General features: G+C 39.1%; 1 protein-coding gene across 8 annotated transcripts in view; it reads right to left on the reverse strand.

Annotated features, from left to right (window-relative positions):
- RASAL2 (RAS protein activator like 2) overlaps window positions 1–25,878 on the reverse strand; it is a 339,913-nt gene that overhangs the window by 155,919 nt on the left and 158,116 nt on the right. For all 8 annotated transcript variants that reach the window (XM_087858630.1, XM_045811304.2, XM_087858635.1 and 5 more), the window contains exons 2-3: window positions 19,129–19,256; window positions 2,709–2,835 (exon numbers count right to left, since the gene is read on the reverse strand). In XM_087858630.1, coding sequence (XP_087714756.1) covers window positions 2,709–2,835; window positions 19,129–19,256 — 255 coding nt within the window. The remainder of the gene's footprint in view (window positions 1–2,708; window positions 2,836–19,128; window positions 19,257–25,878) is intronic.

Below are 25,878 nucleotides of genomic sequence, written 5' to 3' on the forward strand. Positions count from 1 at the left end.
GAACTCTCATTCTTGCATACCTACTCTTACTAGAGAGGCCAGTGGCTCCCCATCTCACACTCTAGAAGCCAAAGCCCTTATGATGACCTACGACACCATCATCCTTGTTCATTCCATGCCAGCCTCACTGGCACGTATGCTGTTCCTGTAATATCCCAAGCATATTCCTACATTATACTAGCTGTTCCTCGGGGGGAACACCTCACCCTCAAGTATCCACATGCTTCATAGTCATTATTTTATCAGATCTTTACTCAAATGCTACTTCACAACAGGCATTCCTTGGTCACCTTGGCTAAAATTTTACTTCTTTGACACTTCCTAACCCCATTCCCTACTTTATTTTTTTCTTTGTACTTATCACCATCCAGGGCAGCATATATTCCATTTAATTAATCTTGCTTATTGTCTGTCACTCCTCAATAGAATGTAAGCTCCACAAAGGGACAGATTTGTGTTTATTTTTTTCACTGTTATATCTTGAGTGCCCAGAATAGCATCTGGCAAATAGCTGTCACTCAATAACTATTTGCTGCATAAATGAAAGGGTTTTTAAAAAACAAAAAATAAAAGCCACACAATGTAATATACCACAATAACAACACAAACTGTAATTAGTCATCAATAGTCTTCCTTCCTAACTACATAAGAATCTTCCAAAGGCAGAAATCTTTTTTTTTTTTTTTTTTTAAAGATTTTATTTATTTATTTGACAGAGATAGAGACAGCCAGTGAGAGAGGGAACACAAGCAGGGGGAGTGGGAGAGGAAGAAGCAGGCTCATAGCAGAGGAGCCTGATGTGGGGCTCGATCCCGGAACTCCAGGATCACGCCCTGAGCCGAAGGCAGACGCTTTAACTGCTGCGCCACCCAGGCGCCCCCCAAAGGCAGAAATCTTATCTTACATCCCTTTTCATTCTTAGGGATTGGGATAGATTCATATACAGCAACTACTCAATTAAATACTTGACAGAAAATTTTGCCTAAAGACAGATCCCTAGGAGACAAAAATAGAACAGAATAATTATCTAATTCAACATCGGACTGGCATGTAAGGAAGGATGGCTCTAGCCTTCTCCTCTCTGGTACTTATGAGCCATAGCTCCCAGTGCTAATTCAGGACATCCACTCCAAAAATGATCATGGACACCATGAGTCTGATGGCTACCACACTTGCAGTCAAGGACAGAGGTAGAAGGTTGGCTCTGGACTAGACAACTTGGCCGCTCATCTTAGTTCATCTTTGGGACCAGTACCTGGAATGGTGGAGATTTTTAAAGAATCACTACATAGTTCTCTCTTCTATAAAACTGTAATAATTCTTCAGACTGTGATTATACTTCCTCAAAAGTAAGGACTTTTGTGGGCTAAACCTCGAGCAGTCAAAGGTTCCTGGAGAAGTGGCAAAGAGAGTCATCAACATAACATTACAAATAATGACAGCAAAAGAGGTGAAAGAAGGTGACTGTGAGCCAGTCCAAGCCACATAGAACCTGTACGTGAAATATAAATAGGCTATAAAATGGTTACACCCAGACAGGTTTGCAATGTAATTTGGGCTCACACCTAAACTGGTTTGAACATATGCTAAAGAAGTACAGTGGAAATAAGATAGAGGAAATCTTGATTTCTCCAAGAATGACTCCTTGGAGAAAAGTGTTTGCTCACCTAATTTCTAGAAAAGCAACAATTGTTACAAAATAATAATAATAATAATAATAAATTATGGATTCAGATTCTCAAAGAATTCTGAGTTCCATTTAGAAAATGAAAAGAAATGAAGAAAAAGGCAAAACAACAATAAAAACCCAACAAAAAAACAAAAAAAACCCAAAACAAAAAAAACCAAACCCTGATTTTCAAAAATACAACCAAAATCACAGAATGATCTATATTAAACAACATAGAGACAAGATATGATTCCATATTATCTACCTATCAAATGTCCATGACCTAATGTCTAGGTTCACTAAACAAATAATAATAAAACAATGCAAAGCACCAAAGCACTCCCTACTTTTCAAATTATTTTATTTTATTTAATCTTAATTATGTTTCTTTAAAATTACCTGACCTATCTAATAATCTAAATATCCACTGGCAAGCACACAAATCATCAAACAGAACACGCTTGGTAGAAAACAGGGAAAAAGTGTTCTGATTGATGTTAATCCCTTTGGTGTATAACAACTGAAGGGGTTTCTTTTTTTTCCCATTTCTCTCTTCTGTCACCCACTCCAACCATGAATATAACTTACGTGGGACATATAAAATTAGCTCAGCTAAATTAGCCTGATCCGACATTACATAAGGCAGCGTTAGTAGCAGTGTGAACAGGACACAAACCACTCAATACCAAGTTTCTACACAATACTGGCTCCCCAACAAATCTCAGTGCTTCAACAATATCACTTAATGCTCTTTCAAAATTTAAAGCCAAGGAATAAACTCAGAAACAACGCTTGTCCCAGGACTGTATAGCAAAGGCACTAGCACTCAGATAAATTTTATCTCTGTGAAATAACTTTGTTGCCACTTGGCTGTAAATAACAGAACTTTCTAATGACTACAAACTGTACATTAACATACTATATTTCAACATCCTTACTTAACAGGAAAAGCAGGATGTTTTGTTTTATTCTAACACTCAATAATGAGCCCATAAATTAACAGATAAAAGCTAGGAATTTTTTCCTTTTATTAGCTTACCCAGTTTGGTGGCGCCCTCTGGTGGGTACTCAGGAAACTGGCCCTCGGAAGGGACACTGACCGTTCTCCTTAGGCATCGCCCTTTGGTGGAATCTGTCTGCTGTTCCTGTCCTCCCTCCACAGAAATCTAGTGGAACCAAAAGGAAAAAGGAGATGAAACTTAATAGTGAACTTGCCATAACTACCTTCTGATTGAATAATATTTTTAGTTTATAAAGACAGGAGTTTGTATTCATTAGAGAAAAGCAGACAAAACGTAGAAATCAAGTATTTACAATGGTAAGATATTACCAACCTCTTGTCAGGAAGTTTTTCTTTAAAAAGAAACCTGAAAGATCAGGAAAGGCGAGTATGTAAATAAGCTTACTGAAGTATGTACAAGTCATATCCAGGTGTGTACCTGCTTTGGGAGCTCTGAAAACAAAACACCCACACAAATAAAAGATCCCTTTACATCAGAAACTAGTTCACAAGCTCCAATTCTGGCCAATGCTCAAGAAGGTAAGCAGAAATCAAAGCCAACCAGAAAGACTTAGCTCCAAAACTCAATTTAAAGAAGGTTTTGTTAGATAAAAGGAGTAAAATCACCCAAATTTTCTTCAATTTTACAATTAAGCACTTGAAGATAGTGAATAACACATAGTTCAGTGGAAACCTGTACAGATACTTATATAAAACGACATATTTTCTTCTGAAAGTGAGATTAGTTTTTAAAATCCTAAGAATTTTTTTGCTGGCATAATTTCAGGGACTTATCAAGTGTTTGTATGTATGGAATAAGAACTATGAATGGTGTAAAAGATCTCTAATGCCAATAACTATCTTAAAACTTACTCCCAGGTTATCATTGTAAAGTAATGGGATAACCCTAAGTTCCTTTTTTTTTTTGTAATATGCTAAAAGATCAAATCATTTTAGTTTAGTGGTAGAAGGCAAAGACTTTTCACAAAGATATTTTACCAGTAACCTTTATTAGAATTAACAATAGCATTGGTAACATCTTAAATAGTTTGGCAAAATAGGTCAATAATTAAACATCTGGCTCCAATACTGAAATTTCAACAAATTTGAATAATAATGATTAACACTGAGTTCTTAATTTGCGCAAGGCTAGGGAATTTCCGTGTGCGACATTATGAGCAAGCCATTTTTATTACCATCCCCTTTTTACAGATGAAGAATAATTTATTTCTCCAAATGATTACAGTGGATACACAGGACGGACATCAACTAATCCAGCAAAATTGGGATAGATACAGACTTAACTGTATATGCCTCCTGCCTTGCCTCAGTAACACAACTACTATGACTGGGGTCACAGGGATGATAGCAAGGAAACTCTCTGTTACGGAGAATCTGAAGGGCAAATGTCTTCATAAAAACTGAAAGTTTGCACACTCTTTATAGGACCAAAAATTCCTGTAACTATGGTTACTGCTTGCACATTGAGAAACACCAAGGTAGAATGAAGAAAGGTAAAATCCTAAAAAACAAGGGAAGACCAAATAATAGCATCAAAAAAACATGAACTCTTCCAAAAGTACTCTGTAATATAAGATTTTATGAACAATACGCTAAATCATCCATTCCTTTCAGGATAGAAATTATATTATCTCTACTTAAATAAAGAGTAGTACCAAGAGGTTAGATAACTCCTGCGCAGTAAGAAAGGCAAAAACGTATTCTCTACCTGCCTTCAAAGTAGGATAGAATGGGAGTAAGTTTTGGGAAACAAATAGCTTGACTCTTTGAACAAACAGATAAACCTAAATAAACACACCATTTTTGCTATAGCTCTAAAAATGCCTATTATTTGACATAATGAAGGCCTAAGCCACACAGAAAAAAGATAGTGGTTATTTTTTATGTTTTAGGAAGGAATGACCCATTATGATCTTTTCTGTGGAAATTTATACTGACCATATCCAGAAAAAAGAAAGAAATGGCTTCTATTATCATATACGTTGTCTCTAATATATCTAAGGAAGAGAAAAATAAAATGTATTAAACTTATTTCGGCCTAAAATTTACTCACACAACTATTTTGAAAAGTTTTAATGTAGATTTTTTGTTTCCCATTCTTGAAACTTAAAATATGATAAAAAGTTGTATTCAAAGTATCACTCTTAAAGGTTAGGGCATTTAACCCCTGACTCAGGATATGAAGAAGAACAGTGTTGACTTTTACTCTAAACCTACATTTCTTAAGAATATTTTACTCTCAAAACACTACCAATCGATTCTTACCTAAAATATTTTTTTAAAACCTATTGATCTACTCTTCAAAAATTAGAGGGATCATATTCCAAGTATCTTCAAACGAAGTAAGCTGGAGTTCACAAATCTCAGAACACAGCCAGGGAATCCGTTTTGGAAAGTCAATATTAGAAAAGCAATTTTGTTCTTTCTGATTGCCCTAATTTAGTTTACTAGTTCACATTTGCTTGTTTATACTGAATAAAGCCCTTAAATATTACGTATCTTCCCGGTTTTAAAACATGAGAGGAATTTTTCTTTCTTTCTTTTTTTAACCTCTTTGCCTTTATACTGTGCTTCTGAATGCTCTTTTTCCTCAGGGGAGCGGGATGGGTCAAGTGCTTTAATTCATTCCACTTTAAAGATTTATTAGTTTATTTCAGAGAGAGAGAGAGAAAGAGTGTGGGTGGAGGGAAGGAGAGGGAGAGAAAATCTGAAGCCGACCCCACGCTGAGCATGGAGCCCAATGCAGAACTGGATCCCAAGATCGCGAGATCATGACCTGAGCCGAAACCAAGAGTTGGATGCTTAAGCGACTGAACCACCCAGGCACCCCTTAGTTCATTCCATTTTAGATGAGGAAAGAACATAGTAAGGGGTAAATGGCTTCTCAGGGATCTAAGATATGTTAATAACAAAGTCAAACTGAATCTCTGACTCCTAGTTCTCTTTGTTAGTTCCAAACCATCCGTGACAATGAAGAGCAATACGGCACAAAAAAATCGGGTTACTTAGAAAACATTATATATATAACGTATCCTTATACGTTGGCTGCAAAAATCCCCTTTCATTCTGTTTAGAATTACATAGGAATTAATTTTGATTTCAGTCTGAGTACACAGATAGTCAAGTACAGGAAACCAAGATCACAGTACAAGCAAAAGAAAGCAGTCCTGGGGCACCTTCCTGGCTCAGTTGGTAGGTAGAAAGTGCGACTCAGGGTTGTGAGTTCAATCCCCATGTTGGGTGTAGAGCCTACTTAGAAAAGAAAGCAGTTCCTTAAGAATGCTTAAACAATGTTCGGGTCTCCTATATCCTTAGAAGGACTTTTTAATCCTTTTAAAGAAAAAAAATACTTCCTCACCTTTCTTATCTCCTTAAGTAGTGGCTCTCAGAGCAAGTGGGCATCCAGGCCCAACGTCAGCATCACCTGGGAATTTGTTAGAAATACTCATCCTCACACGCCCTACCCCCAACCTACTGAATCAGAAACTCTGCGGGTGCAGCTCAGAAACCCATGTTTTCACATGCCTGCAGTTGACTCGTATGCTTACTAGGGCTGAGACTTGCTTCCCTAAGGTGTTCTTTCCTTCCTAACCTGGCTAAGCTTCTCAAAGCGTCATCCCTAATACAGGTTCTCAACCTTGGCTGCAAATTATAATCACCTAAGGGAGCTTTAAAAAACACTGACGGCTAGACCACTCCTAGACATTCTGAGTTCAGGGGCTGGAGTGCAGCCTGTGTATTGAAATTTTTAAAACTTTCCAGGTCACTTTAATGTGCAAGCAAAGCTGAGAACCACTATCTATTCTCAGTCTCTCCAGCTCTAATTATTCGTTTATTAATCCTTAACCACCAGTACTAAGTGCTGTGGAGGTATACATGTGGAGACATAAATAAAATCACTTAGCTTTACTAAATCTCAACTTCCGCATTTCTGAGGCATGATCTTTCTGGTCTCTCAAGTTGGATGCCTGGGGTGGTAAGGCTTTAAAGTGGTCTCTCACTGGCAGAGTCACGTCAAACACTAGTATCTCCATTTTGTTCTCAACACTTCAGTCACTCCCTGGAAAACCTAGGTACTCTTGCCCTGAGCATGTGTAGTCCAGCCTTTGGCCAAAGATTTTCCGGTATCCTTTCCAGCAGATTCTGGCACCTTCGCCTGTAGAAGTCTGCTCTCTGCCTCCTCAGTTCAGTGGGACTACTGCACTGTGCTGGGACTTCAGACAGAGGAGCACAGCTGGGAAATGGTAACAGCAGACAGCCAAGGCAATGGAGATGACCACTGTCTTTGGCTGTGTATTGTCTAATGCCTGAAAACATTATATATAAATATATATAATCTCTAGTTTTATGAATTTGTTTGTTTTGTTTGTTTGTTTGTTTACAGTGGGAGGGCTAGTCTTGTACCAGTTAGTCCATCATGGCTGGTGCCAAAACCTCTTATTATCTCTTATCCAAACTACTAACACGGTCTCTTCATTGGTGATATTTTGCTCCTTAAATCTATCCTGTACGCTGTCATCAGAGTATTTCCAAAATGCAAATTTGATCATGTCATTGTGAGGCTTAAAACCCTTCAATCGTTCTCCTTCACCTCCAGCAGTGGTTTTCCAAGGCGTGACGGTATGTTTGTGTGTGGAAGTATGTGATGACAGGGAGGTATCTCTCTGCTTCAACCAGAGCATAATTCTGAGTTTATCTGCTATATAGGGCTTCTGCCTAAGTTTTTCCACAAAGAAAAGGTTCTGCTAAAAGAATGTTTTAAAATTATTACCTTGGGGCACCTGGGTGGCTCAGTCATTAAGCACCTGCCTTCCGCTCAGGTCATGATCCCAGGGTTCTGGGATCAAGCCCTGCATCAGGCTCCCTGCTCAATGGGAAGCCTGTTTCTCCCTCTCTCACTCCCCCTGCTTGTGTTCCCTCTCTCGCTGGCTCTCTCTCTTAAATAAATAAATAAATAAAACATAACTACTATCTTATAGAGTAAGTGCAAACTCCCTAATACAGTATACCAGGTTTTCCACAATCTGGCCACACTGAGTGTCCAGCTTCATTCAGATTTTACATTCTAGGAATACCAAATTGCTTGCATTTCCCTAATATATTCCCTATTTTGCAGTTCAGTGTTTTGCTTAGTTGGTTCTCTCAACCTGAAATATCTTTCCTCACTTTCTTTTCTTATCTATACCTGCCAAGCAAACTCTTATTCCTCTCAACACTTAGGACAGGCATCATCTCTTCCAGAAATCCTCCCCTTCCACTAATCCCCTAAGGGAAGGTTAAGGTACACCTCCTTGAGGTTCCTCCAACAACAGATCTTACTCTGTCACTACACTTATTACACTGAATTATAATTACTCATTTGCACAACTAATTCCACGTAAGTCAACAGCTTGTACCTTACTAGTCAATCCCCAAACCTTTAAATAGCTCCAAATCCACAAATGAATGAATGAAAATTTGATAGCTGGAGATGGGGGCCATGTTAGGCAAAGGAAAAAACATAACATCAGCCAAGAAGTTCTAAACATATGACTTTTGTTTTGTTTTGGAACAGGGGGTAGGCCAATTTAGCTAGAGCCTCTAGAAGTGTGGTAGAACATAGAATACCAAAACATATGATTGCATTGAGAGGGTTTTAATACCAGGTCATACATAATTCAGAAAGCACTGGAAGATGATTCCAGTTTTTAGATCAGAGGAATGGTCGTCTCTTCATTGGTCTGTCTCTCCTATCTCTCCGTTTTCCAAGACATTCTACAGATTAATAGTCATAACACACATTTTTGATCAAATCTCTTCCTTTCTTAAGCTTCCCTTAGTAATGTCCCATTGCCAACAGCATCTTTTTTTTTATTTGAAGATTTTATTTATTTTTTTGACACAGAGACAGCCAGTGAGAGAGACAGCCAGTGAGAGAAAGACAAACAGGAGGAGTGGGAGAGGAAGAAGCAGGCTCCCAGCAGAGAAGCCTGATGTGGGCTTGATCCCAGAACGCTGGGGTCACGCCCTGAGCTGAAGACAGACGGTTAACGACTGAGCCACCCATGTGCCCCTGCCAACAGCATCTTAATGACACAGATTACAGTCCTTTAGAATAAATGAATTTCTTTTATTCTACCAAGTTTACTTGTGCTATTTATCAAATGCCATTTAAAAATTATTTGTCTTATTTCCACAATTAAGTTTGGTATGGAGGATAGAGAGGGAAGGAACTGTGTCTAGTTCTTTGTAACTCCTAACTACTGAATGCACATACAGGGGCACATTGTGTATCTGCTGAATAATCTGAAAGTGGTTCTGAAGGAAATATGCCATGGGTAGTTTACCCCAGGAGAAATAATAGTTGATTTTTGGCTGTTTGCACAAACCTAAATGCTATTTTCATCAATATATCTGAGCATAAGTACTGCTTTCCAAAAGAAAAAAAAATCTAAGATATTTTTAAATTGCATTATTACTACCTTGCTGCTTATACGCTACCATCCAGCTTTCAAAATTCCAACTACAGAAAGTAGAGTCTGAATGGAGAAAAGTGGAGCCATGTTTATCCTTCCTAATGGCTTATTATTGCCAAAAGAAAGAAACTCACAAATTCAGCTTTCTTTTTGTATTTTTATGCTGGCTGTACCCAGAAGGGGTTCATGATTGTCCTCTCTGCCATTTCCCTTCACTCCTTAATCTCTCATTTACTTGGTCTTATCTCTTGCAAGCAAAATGGAATTCAAATGGCCTCCTACACCCTCTTTGAACTGGGTGGGTGCCAAGCCAGCTGGGGCCTTTGCTGGCATCCGGGCAGGGAAGTATATTTCATAACACATAAGCAATGTCTATTTGGCACAATTTGCATGAAGCAATTTACTGAACCAATGAGTCATTTCTCAAGGTGATACTCCTGGCAGACTTCTCCTTCAGCGTTCTGCCCAGACCTACCCTTCTGTTATATTCTCAAATTGGTAAGTGGTGTATTTAACACTCTTCCCATGTATATCCCCCAAGCAGACTTGTTCCCATTTCTGACAGGAAACACGCAGAGTTAAGAGAGAGCACTAAAAGATCCCACACACTGAATACATGAGTGATACTAGACTAATATAATCCTCCCACATTCCAGCAGTGCCTGGCTAAGGCTCCAGTTTAAATCCTTACAGAACCTCTTAATTATCTTTCGAACACAGCAATAAACACCCTGGTGATTAGCTGATTAAGGTTTAAAACAGCATTTTTAGGTGATTTTACCAGGAAATTCCTTAAACTCGTTTCAATTAATTCTAAATTTTCAATGCAAAATTCCAAGGGTAAGTGTTATACTCTTCATGATAATGTAGGTGAAAGGTAGAAGAGTGACAGCATACTCTGGTCCTTCCACAAAAAAAGTGGGTTTCTAATCTTTTCCTGTAATGAAATTAACAATATAATAATTTTATCTTTTAAGTAGCAGGTACAGCAATGGCTTTACATTTTCTTATCAGAGAGACTTAATCCAGTTTGTCCAACTTAGTGGCAGAACATACCTGTCTCAGGGCATTAAACTGCCTCTGTATCTGCTTTGTACCCTCATTATCCCTTCATCTTCCCTTACCAGGTCTACTGCAATAATCTTAACTCATGTACTTCCTTCCAATCCCTTTCACTTAATTTTCCACATGATCAACAGAGTTACTTTTCTAAGAAGCAAATCTGATGATGTTATTGCCCTGTTAAATACCTTTCCATGGTCTAAATCATTTGCAGAATAACATCCAAATTCTTTAGCATGGCCTTAAGGGCACGTTATTATTTGGTTCTTGCCAGCTATTGGCTATTTTTTTTTCCCTCTTGCAAACTTTATTCTAAGAATTCTGAACATTTTGCAGTTTGCCAAAGAGATATGTTTCTTGACTTTGTATCCTTATACATACTTGGAATATCCTTCCCTACTTTTCCTCCCGCTGAGCTTCTATTTGTCCCTAAAGACATGGCTCAATCATAAATTTCTCTGTAAAATCTTTCTTGGCGTTCTTCTTTTCACATCACAACCCACCCAGGCAATATGTCAGTTAGTCTTTCCCTTATGGTTATAATTTTTTTTAAAAAATTTTATTGAGGTGAAATTCACTTAACCTAAAATTAACCATTTTAAAATGAATAATTCAGAGACATTTAGTACATTTACAATGTTGTACAGCCATCACCTCTGTCGAGTTCCAAATGATTATAGCTTTTAATTTACCTCAGTGTCGCCAAACAGACCACATCTTTGCAACCATAATGCTGTACACAAAAGACGCTCAATAAATCAACAAACATGAATCAAATATTTAACAATGGAAAGGAATCTTATGGATTATTTTTCTTTTTTAATATCTAGTTTTAGAAAAAATATGGAATTAAGCCTCATGTTCTGGGATGACTCATAGCCTAAAAGGAAAAGAGAAAAGAAAGGTTCATCTCCTCTCAAATTTATATTAAGGAAATGGATATTCCGAATCAAAGTTTATAATTTGCCTTTTAAAAAATCTATTGGACAAATATTTATTGAGAATTTACTTAGATATCAGGAACTGTTCTAAGCACTGAGGAATACAGGATTGAACAAAACAGACAAAATCCCTGCCCAAAAGCTTACATCCTCGTAGGGGAAGGGATACAAAAAACATAAGAAACTAATTATAAGGCATTTCGGAAGGTGGTAAATGCTGTCGGGGGGGGGGGGGGATCAGAGCCAAGTAATTCGATCAAAGTTTTAGATGGAGATATAAGGAGGGCTTGCAATTTTAAATAGGCTGGTCAGGGTGGGCCACACTGAGCAGGTGAGCAGGTGTAAGCAAACAGTTGAAGAAGGTGAGAAAGTGAGTCATGCAAATATTTGAGGGAAAAGGCAGGGCTAAGGCCTTGAGGCAGAAACATGCTGATGTGCTTAAGAATCCTAACAATGGGGGCACCTGGGTGGCTCAGTCGTTAAGCATCTGCCTTGGGCTCAGGTCATGATCCCAGGGTTCTGGGATCAAGCCCTGCATCGGGCTCCCTGCTCAGTGGGAAGCCTGCTTCTCCCTCTCCTACTCCCCCTGCTTCTGTTCCCTCTCTTGCTGCCTCTCTCTCTGTCAAATAAATAAAATCTTTAAAAAGAAAGAGAGAGAGAGAGAGAGAGAGAGAGAGAAGAAAGGAAAAGAATCCTAACAATGCCAGAATGGCTGGGACAGAGTGAGCTGGGGAAGTTTCTGGCCTTCCAAACTTCCAAGAATGGAGTTATCATTGATGGAGATAGGGATGGCCTCTGGCAGGTTTGGGAGGAAAAATCAGGGGTCCAGTGTGAGGCATGTTGGATATGACTATTATTTCTCCGAGTAGGGGTAGTATGATGGGCAGACGGATATGTGGTCTAGAGAAGAGAGAGGTACAGGCCTGTAAAACTCTGTAAACAAACTAGGAATCATAGCACTAGAGGGTATTGAAAGTCATGACTGGATGAGATTCGAAAGAAATGAGACCCAAGGACTGAACTCTGCAGCACTCCCCTGTTAAGATTTAAAGAGAAGAGAAATCTGCAAAGACGAGTCAGAAGGAAGGATGACTCCAGAGAGGCAGGAGGAAAACTAAGAGTGCATGAGGTCATAGAAGCCAAGAGAAGAAAGTGGTTCTAGAAGGAAGGAGCAATCAACTGTATTAAACACCGCTGACAGATTAAGTAGGATGAGACTGGAGAACTGACCCCTGGACTTAGTGAGGTGTAGGTCACCAGTGAGTGTAACAAGAACAACTCTGACAGAGTGCTGTAGGGATCTGATGGAGCAGGTTTAAGAGAGAATGAGAGGAGAGGAATTAGAGACAATGGGTTTAAAAGTTTTCAAGAATTTTTACTATTAAGGGACACAGAGAAAGAGGTGGCAATTGGAGGTAGGAATGAGATTAATCCACACTTATTTCTTCATTTAAGATGGGAAAAATAATAGCACGTTGATGGGGAATGATCCAGTAGAGAGCAAACAATTAAAGACATAAAAGAAGCAGGGGAGAATTGCTAGTGATCCATCCCTGAATAGGTGAGAAGTAATGGAATGCACACACGTGGAGGGGCTGACCACTGGACTGTACACAGGTCAACCACAGTTAAAAGAGACAAATCAGGGTCTAGGGAAATGCTTGCTGGTGGATGGGTAGACATGGTATATGGTAATGAAGTATGCAGAAGTCTTCTTCTGGGTGCTTGAATTTTCTCCGTGAAACATGCTGCAAAGTAATCAGCTGTAAGAAGGTAATAGAGAAAGGATTAGAATACAGGAGATGTGAAAAAAAAGTCACTTTATAATTTTTTAAAAGATTTATTTATTTGAGAGAGAGAGAGCACACCTACAGAGGGAGGAGAAGGAGAGGGAGAAGCAGACTCCCCGCTGAGCAGAAAGCCCGATACGGGGCCCAGTCCCAGGATCCCGAGATCATGACTTGAGCCAAAAGCAGACACTTAACTAACTGAGCCACCCAGGGGCGCCCCAAAAAAGTCATTTTAGAAATAATTTGGATTGTGCTGTTCAAAGTGTGGTCCAAGGTCTTGTGCTGTTCTGCAAACTGTTACTGGTCTGCAATAAATAATTTAACAATGCAGAATTGAAAAGAAGTATGCCTCATGTGATCAATGGGTTTGTTTTATAGTACAGCACACTTTCCATGAACATATACAATTTTCATAATTTTATTTCTTCTTTTCCTATGTTTTGGTTATTCTGTGTTTACCTGTTGAATTATTTCATTTTGGTTAAATACAATTAAGAATTGGGACTTGTGTATTTTCATCTTTTTAAAGTTTCTATTTTTTTAACTATTCATTTTATTGCATTATGTTCACAGTCGGGTGGAGAAAACACCGGTCCTTTACCACAAGTAGACTGAGAAGCACTAGTTCAGGAGAGCTGGACAATAATTACGCTAGGAAAATGTTTTGTGATTGTCAAGCAGCATTAGGGGCTCACATGAGGTTTGCCGCCATTGGTTTAAAGACCGTCAGCGTGATGGATCTTCTGTAGACACATGACGCTGCATAGAAGCGGGGCGGGACAGACGAGGGGCAGGATTTGAGCTATCACGTTGCCAAGTGAGCATGCTAATGCATGAGAAGGGCAAGGAAATAGTATGCAAGGGAGCCATCAGAATGGCTGACCATGGAATTCAGGCCGGATGAACAGGGAAGAGAGCATATCAGAGGCCTAAGGGGCAGAAAACGTTATATCATCAACGGTCCATGGGTCTCAAAAGGACTGAAGGATTGCTGGAATAAGGGATGAGCCAGAAAGGCAGAAGGTGATGAGGAGAGTGTAAAATGTGTGCAACTGAGAATATGAAGAAGTTGTAGTGACGAGGCTGGGTAGAGGAAAAGATTCTTGGAGGAGAGGTCAACGACCTCAGTGTGTTGGAAGAAGCATCTCTGCAGATTTTGGAATCATCACAAAGTACTGTTGAAGCTCATGATAATGAGCCAGGAGCTCAAATCAACAAAAAATGAGAAGGAATGACTGGGGGTTGGAAAATAACTCTAAGAGGGGATGCAGGATTTGGACTTCTTAGGGAAAATGAGGGAGGGCAGAAGGCAGTCATGAAAGAGGAAGAACAGCTACTACAGGCGGCGTGGTATGAGGGCTGTGGGAGAAAGACACCCATCACCTGACAGGACCTCACAGAAGATGGTGTTCTCAGGGAAAACACAGGTTCTTGAAACCAAGAAGTTAAGGGATGCCTACAAAGAACAGCTGGAAGAAACAGCTGGTTTTGCTGATGATGGGCTGTGAGTTGTGGAGGGTACAGTGATAGGGTCTGAAGAGGTGGTAAAAGATGAGCAGAAGGCAGGGACAGAAAAGAGGATTTACACAGCCATATACAGAGTGTGGCCGATGAGGGGTTCCCCATTTGTCCAGGGCTACTCAGGATGACTGGCATAAAAAGAAATAAAGTATGAAAGATATCGTTTTAGAAAGTTATTCCTCGTGGACAGTTATTTTATGAGACAAAGGGGGGGCCCAGGCCTGGAATACTCAATTGATCTAATCAGTGGATTTCCTCTTGGTTCTAGACAAGGCATGTTTCTTGACCTTATGCTCTCTATCTTGACACTATTTAATTTCTTACAGTACTAAACTGAATAAAAGGTAGGTAAGGGCAGAAAAATAGCAAATGATCTATTCCTATCTCTCCTTATTAACAGCTCTAATAAATGACTGCTGACAAATGTTAAAATGAGCATTTTCAATTATCTGTTTATTCAAATTGGATAACTAGAATTCTTCTATACTAATATTCACTCGACCAATTTTTATTATGTATTAACTTAATATAAACACAGTAACATGTACTAGACTATCCGAGAAAAGGCTGACCTTTATTATATTATTCTAATAAAATAAAACTTAATAATATTAAAATACTGAAAAGGGTCATGGTAGGGAGATGGTATCAAAAGTAAGGCAGATTTTTCAATGACTGAACAAAAAGAATAAGCATGACAGAAAGCATCCGAGCTGGGCCCTCACGAGTAAGAACTGCCTAGTAAAATAAGCTAAAATTCTTTTCTTGTTATCACCTTGGCTTTACTATATTAAAGACTGCTGAGTAAGAGAAGGGATGGAAAAGAAAAGGGACAGAGAGAGAGGAGAAGAAAAAAGGGAGATAGGGAGCCACAGCTGAGAGCTGAGAAATGGATTTGTTGTTCACTGCTCCCCCTGAACTCACTTCTCAGAAGGGTGACTTACTAAACTGATATTCTACCTACAGCTTTTTAGGTTATTTACCTCTATTTTTGGCAAGTTATCTTTGTCCTTTGTTGAGCCAGATCTTTTCTTCTCCTTCCCTCCCATCAATCCCTCTTCGTTGTCAAGGTCATACTCATTCATTTTTTTATGTTGTGGAGGTAGGGTGTAAAACGGGGTTATGGACCTACCAAATCAGAATAATATCAACTCTGATAAATCACCAATAAGCAAATGAGTTATTTGGGTGTGGAAGGACTTGTACACTGTCACAGTTTGAGTAAAATAGCTAATAGTGTATGATAAGTTCAAGGGGTTTTTTTCATTTAGAAGGACAGAAAGTTTACCTGGAACTTGATGCCTGTGCTAATTACATTCTGTCAGCCTCTCCAGATGTACTCTCTGCCTTTTTCTCTCTTGCTGTGTGTTTCAGAAAGCAAACCTCATAAAACACGTTAAGAGCAATCTTTTTTCCCCCTCTGGCTTCAAGTTAGGTTTGGCTAGTAGGTAACAACTGGCAAGAAATCAGAAGGCAGGAAGAGAGCTGGAGCATTGCTGCTTCTTTGCTTCCTCCCTGCTGGCCATCTTTGCTTGGGTAGAAGCTGCACTCATTTGCGTAGCGCCATAGCAACTGTCACACAGCCGTCTTGTGCACCCCTTTCTCTGGTTTCCAGAAGCACGGCTCCCTTCCTTGGCCCTCAAAGTCCAGGGTGATAACAAGCTTTCTGCTATTACTAGTTCATGGAGCTTCACACTCTTTGGTGGGTCCCTTATGCTACCCATGTCTCTGTCAATAATCCCTTCATTAACCCTCTTTCAATTAATCCCTGAGAGCTCCATTTATTACAGTAGCTACACTGACATCACGTCCGATAGCCCTTTTGAGCAATTTCTGAGGCCAGGTCTACACCATCCAATCTGTTCTCATTCCAAATTACTCAACTCAATATCTATTTCACTGATCCTCAGTGAAAATCCAATCCTACCTTGTTGAACTTGCTCCTTCATGACAATTGGATATCATTACAATGCGAGCAACCCTTTAGACTTAGAGGCATACCTCAGAGACATTTCAGGCTCAGTTCCAGACCACTGCAACAAAGCGAGTCAAACGGACTTTTTGGTTTCCCAGGGCATATAAAAGTTATGTTTACATTATACTGTAGTCTATTAAACGTGCATTAGCAGTATATCTAAAAAAACAATGTATATACCTTCATTTTAAAATACTTTATTACCAAATAATGCTAGCCATCATCTGAGCTTTCAGGGAGTCATAATCTTCTTGCTGGTGGAGGGTCTGGCCTCCATGGTGATGGCTGCTGACTGATCAGGGTGGGGGTTACTGAAGGATGGGGTAGCGGTGGCAATTTCTTAAAATAAGACAACAATGAAGTCTGCCACATCGGTGGACTCTTCCTTTTCCAAACAAGTTCTCTGTCACATTCGATGCTGTTTGATAGCATTTTACCCACAGTAGAACTTCTTTTAAACTTGAGGTCAGTCCTTTCAAACCCTGCTGTCGCTTTATCAACGAAGTTTATGTAATATTCTAAATCCTTTTCATTTCAATAATCCTCATGCCGTCTTCACCAGGAGTAGATTCCATATCAAGAAACCAGTTTCTTTGCTCATTCCTAAGAAACAACTCCTCGTCCATTCACGTTTTACCATGGGATTGCAGCAATTCAGTCATCTTCAGGCTCCACTTCCAAGTCTAGCTCTCTTGTTATTTCTGTGACATCCACAGTTACTTCCTCCTCTGAAGTCTTGAATCCCACAGTCATCCATGAGCGTTCGAATCAACTTTGTCCCCAAACTCCTGTGAATGTGACTATTTTGACCTGTTCCCACCTATGAATCACAAGCATTCTTAATGGCATCTAGAATGGTGAATCCTTTCCAGAAGGTTTTCAGTTTACTTTGCACAGATACATCTTTGGCAGCTATAGCCTTATGAAATGTAGTTTTCCCTTTTTTTTTTTTTTTGAGAGAAAGAGAGAGAGAGAGGGAGCACAAGCACACACGCAGGTGGGGGAAGGGGCAGAGGAACAGGGAGAAAGAATCTTAAGCAGGCTCCATGCTAGGCATGAGGCTGGCTCTCATGACCCTGAGACCATAATCAAAGCTGAAATCAAGAGTCAGTCGCTTAACTGACTGAGCCACCAATGAAATGTATTTCTTAAAGAATAAGACTTGAAGGTCAAAATTACACTAGGATCCATGGGCTGCAGAATGGACATTGCATTAATGAAAACAACATGAATCTTGTTATACATCCCCATTAGAGTTCTTAGGGGATCAGGTGAATTGTCAATGAGCAGTCACATTTTGAAAGGTATCTTCTTTCCTGAGCAGGAGATTTCAACAGTGGGATTAAAATTTTCAGGAAACTGTGTAGTAAACAGATGTGCTGTCATCTGGGCTTTGTTCTTCTGTTGCTAGAGCGCGGGCAGAGTAGATTAAGCATGATTCTTATGGGCCCTAGGGTTTTCCGAATGGTAAATGAGCACTGGCTGCATGAGGCCCTGACATCAGAGTCAGCCCTTGAAAGCTATGAAGCCAGGATTGCCTTGTCCTCTCTAGCTACGAAAGTGCTAGATGGCATCTTCATCCAAGAGAAGGCTGTTTCGTCTATCCTGAAAACCTGTTGTGTCGTGTAGCCACCTTAAGGAGCGACCTTAGCTAGATGTGCTGGAGAACTTGCTGCATCAGCACCTGCTGCTTCACCTTGTACTGTCGTGCACTGGAGGTGCCTTCTTTCCTTCCTGAAGCCTCATGAACCAACCTCTGCTGGCTTCCGGTTTTCTTCTGCAGGTTCCGCACCTCTCTCAGCCTTCACAGAATTAAAGAGAGTTAGGGCCTTGCTCTGGAATAGGCTCTGGCTGAAGGAAATGCTGTGGCTGGTGATCCTCTATCCAGACCACTGAAACTTGCTCTGTCTCAGCAATAAGGCTCTTTCATTGTCTTATCACTCCTGTGTTCACTGGAGTAGCACTTTAATTTCCTTCAAGAACTTTTCTTTTGCATTCATAAGTTGTTTTGGTGCAAGTGTTTGGTGGAAGAGGCCCAGCGTTCAGCTTCACTTGGCATTCAACACGCCTCCCTCACTAAGCTTAATCATTTCTAGTTTTTCATTTGAAGTCAGAGATGTGAGAGTCCTCCTTTCACTTGAACACTGAGAGGCCAGTGTAGGGTTATTAATTAGCCTATTTCAATATTGTTGTGTTTCAGGGAATCTCAGAGAGGCCAGAGAAGAGGGAGAGAGATGGGAGCAGCCGTCAGTGGAGCAGTCGGAACACACACGTTTATCAATTAAGTTCACCATTTTAGATGGGTACGGTTCATGGTGCCTCAAAATGATTACAACAGTAACATCAAAGATCACTGATCACAGACCACCATAACAAATACGATAATAATGAAAAAGCTTCAAGTGTTAATTACCAAAATGTGACAGAGACACGAAATAAGCATATGTTACTGGAGATATGGCGCCAACAGACTTGCTCACCACAGGCTTGCCACAAACCCACAAATTGTTAAAATGTGGTATCTGCCAAATGCAATAAGTGAAGCGCAATAGAAGGAGGTATGTCTGTACTTATAATTTATCATTCGTACGCCTCCATTTCTATAAATGTCACATATCAAAATGCAAATAAAAACTAGATTTCAGCAATCTGGTCAGAAAAAGAAGTAGCTTTCCTCAGTAATATCCATCTCACCTCTTTCTCCTTGTTGAGCAACACCAACTGGCTGTCTGTGAGGATGCAATACTTCCGCTCCCATGTTGTGGTCTCTGTGTAGGGCGACTGGCCACAAGACAGACGATGGGTAGGTGGCCCCTTGACATCTGAGTGACAAATATGAAAAACAAAAGTGAGAAACCATTATCATGCTTACTTAGTAGGCCAGTATTTCGAATGTAAGATTCTTCAAAATCGAATTAAATCAAGAGTTTTAAACATGAACCTAAATGCTAAATTGAAAACTTAACTTCCTTTGAAGAAAATAAACTGTTATAAACAGAGGGAAAATTGGAGCTTTAGTCTGCAGAAAAGAAAGCTGAAACACTAGAAAGAATTGTTAGCACAAACTTGACACAGTAATCACCACTGTACATGTACTAAAACAATGGGAGGTTGCTTCACAGCTAAACTAACATCATTCAAAATAAAGAGGTAGGGATGACTCAGAGACAAGAACAAAAGACAGAGCCTCTCGTCTTCAGGAAGAAGACGAAGTTACACGTACACTCTGAGAGTACTGCTGACCCCAGACAGAGGGAATGAAGCTATTATCAGCCAGTGTCTCTTCAAAATGGCATTTCTAGTCATGCATAAAAATAAAAAATGTTTAAACTATACCATCATATTACCACTAGAGGCCAGTAAGATCTTAAAAACACAGAAAGCAGTTTCCTCAAGGAAAGATCTAAACATACTACCGATCAGGTCTCTTAGAAGTGGAAGTACACATCAGAGCTAAATGTTGGACTCTTCTCAAAAGTCTCATTTCCCTATTAAATACCAAGTGGTTATTCTTACTTTGTTACATTTTTTTGATATGAATGGGTCACTCATTTGGGCTGCTATAAAACTTGCAACACATCTTAATCAAAACTACACATTAGATCCACTAAATAATGCTTTTATGACAGTTGAATATTAAAAGTTCTTTAGCCATGAAGGACTAATTCCTGTCAAGAATATACTGAAGGGATAATTTTAAAGACAGTATTTATTACTATGTAGTTATTATGCTAGAGCATCTCAAACTGGAGAAATTAGAAAACAAACACCTATGATGAGGGCAGGAGAGCTGTAAATCATAAATAAGCACATTTTATCTATTACATGAATGTTTTTGTTACTATTACTTTCTTTTTTTTTTTTTTAAGATTGTATTTATTTATTTGACAGAGATAGAGACAGCCAGCGAGAGAGGGAACACAAGCAGGGGGAGTGGGAGAGGAAACAGGCTCACAGCGGAGGAGCCTGATGTGGGGCTCGATCCCATAACGCTGAGATCACGCCCTGAGCCGAAGGCAGACGCTTAACGCTTAACCGCTGTGCCACCCAGGCGCCCCTGTTACTATTACTTTCTACAAGACTTTTGGGTTGGCTTTTGTTTTTTTAATCATAGGATGATAGGCATTCCTAGTACTGGCTTTGAGGAAATACAACTAATGTCCTGGATATTTTATACTATAATCACCCAAATATGCAAAGCTATAGCTGGAATTCTGTTGGAAATAAACAAGTCAGTAACTAGGGCACTTAGGTGTATGTCTCTCCTTTTCCATCACCTTGTGTTACTGATATTATCTTCGGGGCTCCTTCTGGCTTAACTTCCTTTGCTCTCTAAACCTCTATCTAAACTTGTTGCTCTGCTTATTTAGGGGAGCTTATCAACTACCCTACAAATAACTCAGTCACAGAACCCATGTTACTGGGGCTTGGCTGGACATGCTACTAATTCTTAGTTCACTGTCTTCCTTTCTCCCCCTCATTGTTCTGGGTCTGTCTCCTCTGAACTAAGCACAGCAGACATCTATGGCTTCTCCAGTTCACAAACTCTCTTCCCTACCCTCAACTCTCCCCTTGTATTCTAATAGAGCATCTAAAATTATTTTAAAGTTTTCTTTAGACCTCAAAATGTCCTGAAATTATCACAAAAAGCTTGAAAGGAGGTGACTCTTAATCCTTTCTGACACATATAGAAGATTCTTGCCTGTACTTAAAAGCCATGTCAAAGCTGATTTTCTTCACATGATTCGGACAAACAAATGGGTTAGATTTTTACCACAATGTAGGCCTATTTTTAGAGTCAAATACCAACTCCACTTCAACAGAGAGGGATGCACCTACTTTATGTGGAAATGTGGTGGTTTTGTGGCCTAGACAAGTTTTCATTCAAATGACTAACCTGCTTACGAAAGTTAGCCATGGGTGACCTAAGCTGCCCACTGTAATTTAATTTGAACAGTAATCTTAGGATCTATACTAAGCAAGAAGACACTGATAGGCTCTGTCCAATAAAATTAGAACATAGGATACTATATTTATAGCATAACTCAGGTTTCCTGACCAAATAGAAATCTGTATCAGCCCTGAATTTAAGAAAGCCTAAATTCCCTTCCCTGTGTCACCCTGAGTAATTCTCCTGAAGTCTCACTGTCTCATGTTCTCTCTTCCTCCAACCCAGGCTTTGTTTTTGGTTTCTTCATGGTATTGTGAAACAAGACAATGTCTCACACAGCATTTTGGGACCCCAAACTACTCCTCCCCAGTGCTCAAGGCAGAATGAAGTAAGGAGTAATATCACTGTATTTTAAAAAAATGTTCTGTCTAAATGATGAGATTGGTTAGCCATGTCATAAATTTTATAGTTTCACATTTATTATCTAATACTCACTTTTTGATCACTTTGTAAGAATGTATACCAAGGAAGAAAATGAAAGACATTAGAATAAGTGATTTTGGGGGGTTCTTTTAAGCACTTCTGGATTAAGGTTTAAAAGGCATTTTAAAATAACAAAGTAAGATTCTAAAATAACCTATGGATTTAATTCATTCATTCTATCATGTCCTCGTTTCCACGTTTACGTGAAGATTTAACAGTACACTTGAAAAGCCTATATACTGGGGCACCTGGGTGGCGCAGTCGTTAAGGGTCTGCCTTCGGCTCAGGGCGTGATCCCGGCGTTCTGGGATCGAGCCCCACATCGGGCTTCTCCGTTAGGAGTCTGCTTCTTCCTCTTCCACTCCCCCTGCTTGTGTTCCCTCTCTCGCTGCCTGTCTCGGTCAAATAAATAAACAAAATCTTTAAAAAAAAAAAGAAAGAAAGAAAGGAAGGAAGGAAGGAAGGAAGGAAGGAAGGAAGGAAGGAAGGAAGGAAGGAAGGAAGAAAGAAAGAAAGAAAGAAAGAAAGAAAGAAAGAAAGAAAGAAAGAAAGAAAAAGAAAAGCCTATATACTAAAATTATATTACCACAGGACAGGCTCACCTTACCAATACTACCCATCAATCCGTCAATCTCTCTTTCCCCCTCCCTCTCTTCCTCTTCTTTTCCCCCCTCCCTCTCCCTCTCAACTCTAGTAACATACTTCGAACTTCTGACTTCCAATTATATTTAGTGTCTAAAATTTATTAGAGAAAAGGATAACAGAATTACAAATAAGAATCTTAACAGCAAAACTGGAAAAAAAAATTAGCTTTCCATTGTCCCAGTCCTATAAGGCTATTAAGGGCATTGGATGCTGGCTTTATTACAAAAAATGAATAATTTTAGAAACATTAAAAAGCATCAGAGGTGGGCATCTGGGTGGCTCAGTCTTTGGTTAAGCATGTGCCTTCAGCTCAGGTCATGATCCCAGGGTTTTGGGACTGAGTCCCATGTCGGGCTCCCTGCTCAGTGGGAAGCCTGCTTCTGTCTCTCTCTACCCCACCCCTCTGCTTGTGCTCTCTCTCAAATAAACAAATAAAATCTTTAAAAAAAAAAAAAAGCATCAGAAGTTACTCATTGGATCCCTCTGGAAAGCACTTCTCTAAGACTGGCTGTTATTATGAGGACTAGTAATTCTCAAATTCTTTTAATCTCAGTATCCCTTTAAACTCTTAAAATTATTGAGACCTTCAAAGAGTTATTATTTGTATGGGCAATATTTATCAATATTTACCATATTAGAAATTAAAACTGAGAAATTTTTAAAATAGTTATTTAATAAGAAACCTATTGCATATTAATACAAATATATTTTTTAATGATATGTAAATATTTTCCAAAACAAACAGACAAAAATAGGTGAGAGGAGTGATGCTGTTTTAAGTTTTGCAAATCTCTTTTTTAAAGTCTGGCTGAATAGAAGACGGCTGGGTTCTTAGATTTGTTTCAGCATTCCATCTATTACTTCATGTTGTGTTGGTTGAAGCATATGAAGAAACACTGGACTCACACAGGTATGCAGTTGGAAGGGAAGAGTATTTGAGTAGCATTTTTAGATAACTGTGGATCATCTTTTTTAATACTATACCAAAGCCTGACAAGTGGATACTTCTTAAAACTGAGTAAAATGTGGAATTTGACACCACAGCAATGAATTTTTCATACTCTGTTACATTAAAAATCATTGGTAGGGGGGTGCTGGGTGGCTCAGTCGTTAGGCGCCTGCCTTCGGCTCAGGTCATGATCCCAGGGTCCTGGGATAGAGCCCCACATCGGGCTCCCTGCTCAGCAGGAAGCCTGCTTCTCCCACTCCCACTCCTCCTGCTTGTGTTCCCTCTCTCTCTGTCAAATAAGTAAATAAAATCTTAAAAAAAAGAAAGAAAACTTTATAAAAAAAAAATCATTGGTGTACCTTATACCTTTGAATGGATTTTTTTTTACCCATATGCATAAGTTTTTAACATCATGCACTGATCATTTTCAAAACACTGGTTTAGTTTTGCAGATTTCCAAATTATGGCACTTTTCATTATGTAATATCAAAAAATCACATTCATTAACCTTCAAAAAAGTCTTCACCTTATCACAGAAGTCTTTACTGGGAAGCATTTTTTGTCCTGAATTTTATCATTGGCAATAAATACTGTTGTTTTTTTCCCCTTAAATGAGAGGTTTATGTCTTTCTTTTTCCAGAAAATGTCTGCCAAATAACCCAAACCAAAGAACTATAGTTTGTCTTTCAGTTGTTGTTTCAAGTAAAAACGGTGTTCCATGAAATCAAGTGGCAAGTTCATCTTGCAGCTCAATTTGCACAAAATGCTTTCTGTTGTGATAACTGTCATGCTTCAGTATGTAGCTCACAGGTGCTTCTCATGGCATCAGACAGAATGTTAAAAAGATGTGAACTCAAGGGTTGAGATTCAATAAAATTAAGGATTTTCACTGAGTCCTCAAGGATTTTCTGAAAACTGTTGCCCCTGCTACATGCGGCAGAGGAGAATGCAATGCTACTGACAGTTGGGAGACACCGCCCTGATTTCTACTACTGCCTCAGTGGTTCTGCTCATAATTGCTTTTCTACCACCAGTGCAAAAGTCAATACGGTTGGTTGGTTTGTTTTAAGGCAAGTTTATTGTGAAAATAGTTTTAACCTAACAGATCAGGGAAACTTGGGTTCTAGGGTTCCACAGACCCTACTTTAAAAACCACTGCTTAGACCCAGGAAGCCAATGAGGATTCTAAGGAAATCTGGAAACAGCTTGTTAAGATGAAGGCAGCAGAAAAAACACCAGAGGTCTTATATAATGGATGGGAGACTAATATAATGGCCTGACATGGGATAATTAGGGCCATAGACTGGTGACAGTGAAGGGATCATGTGACCCTAATTTCGAAATTCATGTGACTCTAATTTCGAAATAGGAATTTAGCAGGGAAGTCCACAACAAAGTTTTTCAAGACAGGAATAAAGAAAACCTAAAGGGAAGCTTTTGAATCTGAAATGAATTAGAAGGATTCACTGTAATCCATTATATCTAAATCACTTCAAAACACTTCAAAACAGCATTCAAAATACCAGATTACTTAGTCTACCTGTCAATCTAAAAGTCAAATCCTGGGCCTCCTCAAGTGCTATAAATTTATAGGCAAGAATGGCAATAATTTTCTTGTGTATAACCCTTCCTCATAACCCTTCTTTGAAACCAAAGAAGGGAGCATCATGGCCTGTCCCATCCTTTGACAAAGATGGTGAACAAAAATGGTACGACAGAGCTGGAAATTCTAGCAGGTATAATCTATAACTAGGCTTGCCGTGACTCTTCTTTTAGAGGGTAAGTATCTTCTTGTCTCTTCTGACTTAGAAAGCATCTCAAAAGACTTACAGTGGGAAAGTATTAAAGGGATATAATTAGAAGCAGAAATAGGGGTAAGGAGAGTGGAAAAGAACAAGTCCATGACCCAAATATGGAGAATGTCAAAGAAAAAACAGCTGTGAGAAATTTTACTTTTGTATCATACAGCTCCTTAGAAGTACATCTGAGTTGCTTTTGAATCACATCATCTACAAAAGCCACATGTTCTTTTAAGAATCCAATATTATAAGTTAAATGCAAGTGATAGAATCCTAAACCTATGTACTGCCATCCAAAGCAAGCTTTATACGGTATTCTTCAGAGACTCTTCCAACTAATACGACCCTAATGTTTCATTCAATCTCAACAGCCTTTCATTGATTCTTAGTAGCAACCTAAAAAAGCAAAAACAAAACACGGCTTTGGGAAATCTTATCTATACCAGTGAGATTTTAATGTATTAAAAGAGAAGCACATTTCTAGCATGTAGTTGTTGTAAACCGCAGAGGTCTGAACTACTTAGATCTATATTTTCATGTGTGTGTGTTTATTTCCATGCCACAGTCAACCCGGTTTATTAACGGCAAGTTCTTCCCAACATTCAAATTTCAAATATCAGACTTGTTTTTGTTCTGAATTTGATTAGAATTCAAAGTCAAAGTATAAACATTACTTT

Source organism: Ursus americanus, chromosome 2 (assembly GCF_024610735.1).
Source record: "Ursus americanus isolate L20-20 chromosome 2, mUrsAme1.1.p, whole genome shotgun sequence".
Taxonomy (NCBI): Eukaryota; Metazoa; Chordata; class Mammalia; order Carnivora; family Ursidae; genus Ursus; species Ursus americanus.